This window comes from Tasmannia lanceolata, unplaced genomic scaffold (assembly GCF_043159265.1).
Source record: "Tasmannia lanceolata isolate RefF3 unplaced genomic scaffold, GAP_Taslan_0.1 ptg000007l, whole genome shotgun sequence".
NCBI lineage: Eukaryota > Viridiplantae > Streptophyta > Magnoliopsida > Canellales > Winteraceae > Tasmannia > Tasmannia lanceolata.
In genome coordinates this window covers 9,545,334-9,554,944 of record NW_027518684.1, presented here as the reverse complement: position 1 = coordinate 9,554,944, position 9,611 = coordinate 9,545,334, and the positions used below count along the sequence as shown (strand labels likewise).

Genomic DNA, 9,611 nt, shown 5'->3' with positions numbered 1-9,611 from the left:
ATTGAGGCTCCATTTCTTTGGACTTAAATCAAAATTTAAGTGGTAAATTTTGTTTTGCACTCATTTTACATGGAAAGAAGCAGAGCCTGAAAGAAAAAGGGCCTAAAGGGATGTTTGCCTACAAGAATACTCAACTTTTTTTTACTGAAATGCCTTGAAGAGTATTTTTCAAGAAGTTTGGTACAGTATTTAGGAACCTTTAGAGAACATTTTCTCAAGAAATTAAACTTTTGGCTATTTCATAATTTTACATGATTAAATGAGAAATGTTTTACAAATTAGGGATTAATAGACAATTTTTTTATTTTAATGAAACACTTATAATAGTGACACATATTAACATATGTTAATGGAGGCATTTGAAATTGGAGCACCTGCATATAAACCCCTAATTTATAACATATATTCTAGTTAATCATCAACAATCATGATTTGGTAAAAAAGTTTAAATTTGTATTTCTTGATTAGTCCTTAAAACTTCCGGCATTTGCCAGTCGATCGATCGATGATTTCTAGGGGGCAGAGAGGAGAGCGAATAATGATACCATTCAAGCATACAATTATCAAAGAAAAAAGGTAGTTTAATAAACAGACACCTATCAATCCATATTGAAAGCACCAAAACATTAGTTGTAACACAACAGAAGATGAGCATTTGATCTTATCCTTCTCTAATAGAGTCTAATCTTCTTCATCATTAAACTTGATCTTCTTTGGAGCAGGCTGAATGCTTCCCACCTGAGGTAAATAAAATAAAAGACAAACTTAAGCAATTGGCCAAATACTATCAGAAAATCAGATGCAAAAATCGATCCCCAGCATCTGACTCAATTAATTTTTGTTTCCTATGTAACTCTATTTCATTGGGTAATGTCGAGAGTGTTTAATACCTATGTTTAAAAAGTATAACCAGGTAAGATTTTGTCCAAGGGGACCCAAAAGTTGATGCAACAAATCATTTTCCTACTTAGACGAATTAAAGGAGTTTTTGATTGACTTGGTAGGGAAAGACCAAGCAAGTTAATGATTGACTGAGGGAGTTTTTTTAAAGACTTCTAAACTTGCACAAAGACAATACCGAGTCAAGTTAAAGTAAGGTGACTAGACGAGTGTAAATATTCAAATATTATTCTACATTTTGGAACAGATAGTTAGGCTACCATTTAATAAACTTAATCAAGATATGGGTGGGTGAATGGCAAATTGGACCCCTAACTTTTAAGTCATGCAAATTCACATGGCCAACTGATTTGAAAAATTCAACATTGGCAACTGATTTGAACTGAACTAGGCCAACTTGCAAGCTGTAATATTATCTAATTTGACTGGATGTGCCACATATTAGACTCTTGAGCTCTAAATTTGTGCAAATACAACAAGGAGGACAGAGTTGTCTTACAATTTCTGGGCACTCATAATCAATACCAGCAGCCTCTAGCTTCTTCCTCCGCCTCTGATCTCGTTTCAGAATTCCTTGCACCATTCGTCGGTGTTCATCGACGGTTCTATCCTGAATATACCGTAAAAGAATGATATTAATAGTCGTAAAGAAGGGGTTGATAAAGTACGAGTTTAATATAAATAACCTGCACAAAAATGAGTCTTCATTGTCTATCTTTAGCCTTACCTTGTTATGCTGCTTTCTTTCGATTTGGACCCAATCCAATGGCTTGTATCTACGATTTACACCGTACCATCTGTAAAAATAAGACAAAAAGAGATTAGCAGTTGATTTCACATAAATCAACTTCATGATAGAAAGAGAAGGTTCAATTAACAGCAACTAATGGTCAATACAACAACATTAAGGATGTTGAGCACTGTGAATGTCGTAGTTAGGAATGTGTTATTGTACAAAAACAACAATTAGTCTCTAAAAGCTTTTAGAATGATCTGGTTTTCAAAAAACTTCGTCCAGATGACAAGTAATTGATGGGAAAGGAAACAAACTTAATGACTCAAATTGATCAGTAAACATATTACAATAGGCGTAAGACAAGTACAGCAGTCGGTGACAAAACCAGCATTCAACAACTCAGACTCGACTAGCAAATCTAACTTCCAGTTTCCGAGTTCAACGTGGACAAGCTATATTTGGAGTTTCGACCCAGTTAACCATGTAGGCTCAACCAAATTTGAAGTTAACCAATGAAATTTTGAATATTTGGTGCAAAAAACATCGCATAAATTGGAAAATTCAAACGTATATTAAATTTTGGGGTACATGCCCACATAACCAAGAACACCGCATATCCAAGAAATATAAAGGGGTATTAACAAAAGTGCAAATGTAGTATGCCTTATTCTTAAAAACCCAATTCCTAGATATATCATCCCTCTCCCATTATGACCCAATTTTTCCACCTGAAGAAGAGGCATCAACGGGTCCCATGACTCCCATAGGCTTCGGTAGCCGGAATTCGTTGCAACTACCTCCCTTCTCCCTCTTTTCTTTTCTTTTTTCATCCTTTCTTTCAATACTCTCCTCTTCTCCTCTTGGTTTTTTTTTCTCCAACCGCTTTCTTCATGTTTCTAAAATGTTTTTTCTCTTGCTCTCTTGCTTTCTTCACGTTTGTAAAATGTAATGCGGAGAAGAACAAGAGTTAGGGGTTTAGTGAAACTCTTTTCAAACCCGGATGTTCAGTGGGTTTCTGCTTTGCTTGTGAAAATGGATTTTATATAACAGATTTGCAGAGGATGACAAATGGGAAAGTTAGAGAGATAAGAGAGCGTACTGTCTTGGTTTTTTTGTTTAACCTGGTTCTTGGTGCTGGTAACGGAATTTGAGGAGAGGATGGAAAAGCTTTTCGCAAGAGGCAGTGTCATAGGACCAGGGGGAAAAAGTAACAGCAACAGTGGGATAGAGGAAAACAAGAAAGAATGTAAGAAAACAAAATGGATGCAGACAAGGAGTACGGCAAGCAGTACATGAGAAAGTCTTCATTTTTTTACAGAAATATTTTCTTCAGGCCCACCGGTTGCCTGATAAGGCCTGGCCTATAAATGTCATTAATGGTCCAAATCCGGTTTTAGAATAATCTAGTTGAACAGGTAAACAAAAAAGAGATCTAAAACAACACATATCGTCAATAAAGTAGAACGTGTCAACAGATATGCATGCACATCTCTTATGTGAAACAATGAGCGCTCAAAAAATTGAGCAAAGCAAAAGTGCAAACGTGTACGACTTAAAACTCCTCACACAACACAAAATTGCTGATGTTTACGCTCACATTACTATTTCTAATGTTTGATGGAACTGTGTAATTCATTTTAATTGAATGAGCTAACCAAATAAAATACTTACAACTTTGGATGAACGCGCTCAGGAGGGATAAGATAGACCTGCAGTATGTGCTCAAATAGTAGATAGTTATGCATACAATCTGCCACAACTTTAGCCACCTGTAATTATTGGATAATTACGCATACATCAGTTTAGTCAAACCAATACAAGTAACTGACTACAACATATTGAAAGGGAAATACAACCTCTGGTGACTCAAATTCAACAAATCCATAATGCTTTGATTTTCCTGTCTAAAGAGACCAAAATAGAATAAAGGTCAGCCGTATTGAAGTGAAAGAAAATCCATAAGATTAAAAAATATGAAACACCACTTAGATGAAGCTCGAAATAACTTTCACAAGCAACAGGTCACAAACACCCATGCCATCGATAAGTAATCAAACATTAAGCTACAGAGTGTTGAGTGCCATATTTCTATGGTAAGCGGCCTTTCAAAATTCACTAAATTTTGCATTTTTTACAAAACAAAAAATTGTGGTTTTGTAAATAGATATGTATGTTTCAAAAGTCATGACATTAACAGATGCATTAAAAAAACCAATATGTGGGATTGGAACCCACGGCCTTTATAAGCTAAAGAAATGAACTTACCATTAGGCCATTTAGTCAGCTTGTGATAAGGAAATGCACATACCATTAGGCCATTTAGTCAACTTGTGATAAGGAAATGCACATACCCACTAGGACATGTAGAAAAATTGCAATACATTATCGTAGATAAATACAAACATATGAATTATTTGTGTTTTAAATAGAAAAGCCCTTTGAGAGTTTCCTAATTTTTGAAAATTTGCCTAATTATTCACAAACATAAACTTCGTAACTATGCTATATTCTATTTCTGCTTCCCTCTTTTATTACTGATGAAGAACGATTTACCTAGGGAGGGGCACATGCTAGCAAGGAAAAGAGATTCATAGGGGTTTAAATGAGAACCAGGTGGAACTCATGAGAAGGGATTGGTGAAAGATGAAAGGAGGCATTGTTTTGAATTTTCATTAGGGATGACAATGAGGTAGAACCGATAGGGAAGGGACTCTAGTTCTTGTAAAACTAGTATCCAAAACCAGTTCTTGAAGCTTGGGTACCAAAAATAATGAAGAACTTGAAGAGAGATGCTTATTTACCCTTTCGGCTACGCCAAACTCAACCAAATCTCGTCGATCTAGGGTTTGAATCAACTTTCCAAAAATAAATTCAGATCTAATTGTTAATCTACCCTTTTTTTTAATTATGATTGTTAATCTACCCTTAACAATCCATAGTGAAACCAATCAAAAGTAACCATGGCATCTCTATGTCCCATGTTTTTAACTTTGCATGGCTGGAATGCCACCTCCCTCCCGATCAAATACTTTGGGCCTCCCTCTTAGAGTTGGGAACCACGGCATTCGTGATTGGGAACTTCGGATCCAATGGTAGAAAGAATCGAGTCTCACCTTAAATCACAGAAGCACAAGTATCTTTCCCTCCCTAGGAGGATAAACCTGGTTAAGGCATCAACTTTCTAATATCTCAACTTATTAGCTAATTATTTATATGGTCCCTAGAATCAACATGGTTTAGAAAAACTTCTTATGGAATGATGAGTCTACATTTAGAAGCAGTCACCTCGTTAATTGGGAGACGATAAGTTGGCATAAGGTCGTCGGAGGTCTTGGAATAAAGAACATTAGATCTTCTTTTGAGAGAAGCACAATTTATGGGATTGGGCCTGTAGCTCAATGGTTGAGGCTTTGTTTCTCAACCTTGAGGTTGCAGGTTCGATCCTAGCTCACTTACCGAAAAAAAACAAGCCTAATTTATTTGGGTTAGAAATCACAATATGAGAAAGATTGAAGCTCTTTTAATCTCGATGTGTACCACATCGCCTTGCCCAGAGTTTCAATGGATCATTGCCCAATATTGTTGGATCCCCATCTGGAATCTTGGGGCCACCACTATTCCATTTTGAGCTAGCTTGGCTGGAGGTTTCGAATATGAAGGAGAGATTGGCAGAGTGGTGGAATCAGGAACATATTCTTGGGATGGCAGATCTGGTGATCAATAAAAAGCTTCGAGATGTCAAAACCAAACTCAATGAGTGGAATAAGGAAAATTCTAGGAACAGGTGAAAAAATGAGTTGTGTGTTGCATTGATTTCAGGAAATTAACCGTGCAGAAGAGGAAGGCTTGGAGGGTGAGGAAGAGTTGGTGGAGTTGGAGAGATTGAAGGAAGAATACTCCAGGATTGTGATCCAAGAAGAAGTTTTTTAGAGGCAAAGGTCAAGATCAAGGTGGTTAAAGCAAGTAGACAAGAATACTGCATACTTTCATGGGATAGCCAATGCCCAGAGAAGGGTAATGAGATAAGCGCTCTTCAGTCAGATAGATTGCAATAAGTGTGAGAATAAGGCAAGCATTATTATGGAGATAGTAAAGTTCTATCAGAGATTGTATTCCGTTGAGGAACACGCCAGACCTAAAGGAGTAGACTCGGCTTGTTAGAGGAGGCGGATCGAGAAGTTTCGGAAAAACCTTTCGATGAGGAAATAAGGCTCAAAGTTTTCTCGCTAAGCACAGACTGAGCCCCTGGTCTGGATGGTTTTTACCCATCACTCTTTCAGTGTTGTTGAGATACTGCAAAAAAAGGATCTCTGCGAATTTTTCAAGGAGTTCTATGAAGGCTTGGTACATGATAAGAGTACATTAGCAACCTTTATCGCCTTGATTCCTAAAGTTAAAGGAACTGACAAAGTATCCAATTTTAGAGCTACCAGCCTGGTGGGATGCTTATATAAGGTGCTGGCAAAGGTTCTGGCAGGTAGATTAAAAAAGGTCTAGCACAAGTTTATCTCACCGAACCAATATACTCTTGTACAAGGGCCGCAAATTCTGGACAGTAACTTGGCCAATGAGATTCTGGATTTCTACTCTAAGAATAGGAAAAAAAAAGTGGTGCGTGCAAGTTAGACATGGAGAAAGCTTATGATAGCGTGGAATGGATTGCTTGGACTACCTTATGTGTCGAATGGGCTTTGGAACCAGATGGCGAGCGTGCATGATGAGATCTGTCTCTTCTGCATGGTTCTCCATACTGGTGAATGGGTACCCGCAAATATTTTTCAAATCCTAGTTGAGTTGAGTTGAGTCTGGAAGTTTGATACAGAGAGAACTCATGTCTCCTTTCTTATTCATAATATTAGCATAAACTTTAAGCAGGATCCTGGATAAACAAAACAAAAAAAAACCTTCGTTGAAGGTTTCAGTTTGGGGCCCCAAGGAGTGGAAGTTTCTCACCTTCAGTTTGCTGATGACATTTTGATTTTCGGTAAGATGGATGCCAATAAAGTACTGAATTTAAAGGTGATTCTTCGGTGTTATGCGGTAGTGACCGGGCAAAGGTCTAACTTCCTTAAATTCAAACTTCTTGATATCCATATCGTGGAAGACGAGAGAGATAGGCCTTGTTGCGATGATCTGTGAACAATTTCCCGACTACTTACTTGGGCCTTCCTCTGTGGGAGGGGAGAGGGTGGACAGGAGGCTGTCCACTTGGAAATCTAACCTGGTCTCGCTTGGGGGTATTAGAATCATTCCCATCCTATCCAAATTGACCCCTATTACAATTTATGATCCAATACTGATCTTTAGAGCATTCGATGTAGTGAAAGTCAGTAAACGGAAGGAGTGATTCACTTCATTAGTATATTACTCTTTTGTGGAATTTAATTAGATTAAACTACGACGTGATGAATAACAAAACAACCCTGACCAAGAGCAAGCTTAATGCCATCTACAATGAAAGAAATTATGCTACAGGGAAGGCATCAACACCATCAGTGAAGGCATATTTATATCGTTTCGCAAAGTGCCAGAGTGAGTGTATATCAACACAACAGCACTTTTCCCAATTCTGACAGAAAATATCAAATAAAGTATCTAGCAATGTTGCTGAATCCAGAAAATAAGTAATTCAAGCCCAATGACTCAATACGAATCCTACAGAACTGATGCATAATATATGGAAAGATTATGCATAAGTCAAAGAATTCACTGAGACTTCAGAAAATAATAACTTAGCAGTGTTTAAATCAAGGTATTACGTTAGGGATCAAATAGAGGTAAATTGGAATTGTAGGTCACATTCAAAAGGTAAATGAATTTACAACAATTTGCAATTTGGGCAATCATCTGACGCACAATAGAATAAGTTATTTTTGATTCAATAAAATTGAAAACCACGATCAAATAAATAAACGTGCAAAGACTCAACAAACATTTTCGTAATCCAGGTTTTATCTATTGGTAATGGTATTGGAAAATAAAATCAAATAGAAAAGAGAGAAGTAGAACCTTCTTGCTTCGAGCGAGCCTCAGTCTCTTGATTGTACCAAATTGTTTGAAGAATCCTGTAAATAAATTACTCAATTAGAAAAGACAAACTTTCTGCCTTCCTTTTTTGAATGAAGAAACAAATGAATCAAATATCCTCGAACCTTGCATCTGATCCTCGTAAAATCCATGAGGTATCCGACCAATGTATAAGACCGTGGCTGTTTCTTTTATGGGTTCTTCCCGTTCTTCCTGTTTGGGTAATTTTCTCCCAGGACCACCTTCTAGTGGCTATATAAAAACAAAATTTCAATAAAAAAAATGAAAATGATGAGAACAATAAAAGAAGATCAGTAATAAGATCATCTAAAGTGATTACAAGACTATAAAGAAAAAACCCAAAAGTAAATTTGCAGACAAAGTTAACGAAAACAAGAACACTCATTCATAGAATAAACAGCTAAATGTGAAGACCCAAAAGAGAAAACGAGAGAGAGAGAGAGAGAGAGAGAGAGAGTAGGGTTAGGGTTTAAGGAAAAAAACGTTACCAAGAAATCAGGAGCTTCGGTCCTGCGAGAATGAGAAGAATTCTTCTTTAGCTTCTTCGCCAACGCCTTCTTTGTCTTCGCCCCCATATCTCACTGAAATATGAGAGAGAGAGAGAGAGAGAGAGAGAGAGAGAGAGAGAGAGATTAGGGTTAGCGTTTAAGGAGTTTTTATAGGTGAACTCGCGTACATGTCGATCTAAAGCATTCAAAAGCTGGTACGAAAGTAGATAAGTAGTGCCCTAAAATCTTCCCCATAGAATGATCCTAACCGTCCGATCTGTGGAGGTTCATATACAGTGTCGTGTATTTTATAAACCTTCGTATATCAGAAGTTCAGGATCGTCCAAAAGAGATGATTTTTAGGGCACGAAATATCTATTTCAGAGAGAGAGAGAGAGGGCTGACCTAGACGGTGGCCGTTGGAGAAGAAGAAAGAGAGATGGGAAAATGAGCGCTAGGGTTTTGATTAGGTTAGAGGATAGATGTCAAAACTCAAAAGGAATTCTCAATAAATCGATTTTGTGATTTTGTTCCTGTTGGAAACGCTTTTTTTTTTTTTTCCGATTCAGGTGTTTCTTAAATAGGAAAAAAAATTGATTCCGATGCTGCCTGATTTTATATACTGAATAGATATTTAAAGGGGCCTGGGCAAGCCACTATAAATACATCCTCTCCATGTAGTTTGACTCATCCTACCCATTTATTCTATAAGACCTCACATAGATAGGGTGTTCCTAAGAAATTTCATCTATTCACTGATAAGAGGCCTTTACAATCTTATAGTTAGAATCTTGGAGATCTTTTTTGATAATCAATTTCATAGAGAAATCGGCCTATATTGGTACAACTATGGAGCCGTCTCACTCTTAGGGATGAGAGTGATAAAGGTGTGGCTCACGCGCTTACCGGACTTAAAGAAGTTGAGTCTTCTTTCTTCTCTGGATACCAGGTCAAGATCCCTGGTTCTTCCCACTGTAGATCATTTTTGCTTTCTCCTCATCAAGCTTCCAGGTTACTTTATCTGTAAAGAATATTTAAAAACCCGGCACGCGGTTCCGCTAGCATCAATCCATGGCTCCAGAAAATTGAAAAAGGGATGGTGATATCCTTTTCTTTTATTCCCCGATGCATTCCTACTTTTCATAGAAAGAGGATTAGTATACGGGATGGAGAAGCTGACATGTTAGTTCGGTTTTATTTTTTGCTATTTTCTATATCTAAGTTGATTCTTGTTAGAAAGAAAGAACGGTTTCAATATTTGACTATAGTTACTCCTCCACCCACCCTTCCGATTGAATTGATGATCAAGTCTTAGGGCATGTGTCGTCGGCTTGCAAGACCCTTGCCTTCCGCGCATCTATTGATATTCCTGATAGAAGTTGGCTTGAGCTTGAATGAGTGTATCTTACAAAGAAAGGTACCCCTTACTACGTAGGGCG

The 9,611-nt window shown here is 37.4% G+C and overlaps 1 protein-coding gene across 1 annotated transcript; it reads right to left on the bottom strand.

Annotated features, from left to right (window-relative positions):
- Positions 1-528: 528 nt before the first annotated feature.
- Positions 529-8,733, bottom strand: LOC143881790 (RNA-binding (RRM/RBD/RNP motifs) family protein). Its single transcript, XM_077385073.1, has 9 exons — positions 8,578-8,733; positions 8,173-8,265; positions 7,789-7,915; positions 7,646-7,701; positions 3,493-3,540; positions 3,308-3,405; positions 1,628-1,697; positions 1,400-1,510; positions 529-738 (listed from the first exon to the last, which is right to left on the bottom strand). The coding sequence occupies exons 2-9, from the start codon at positions 8,257-8,259 to the stop codon at positions 682-684; spliced, it is 654 nt and encodes a 217-aa protein (XP_077241188.1). The 5' UTR covers positions 8,260-8,265; positions 8,578-8,733; the 3' UTR covers positions 529-681.
- Positions 8,734-9,611: the final 878 nt, after the last annotated feature.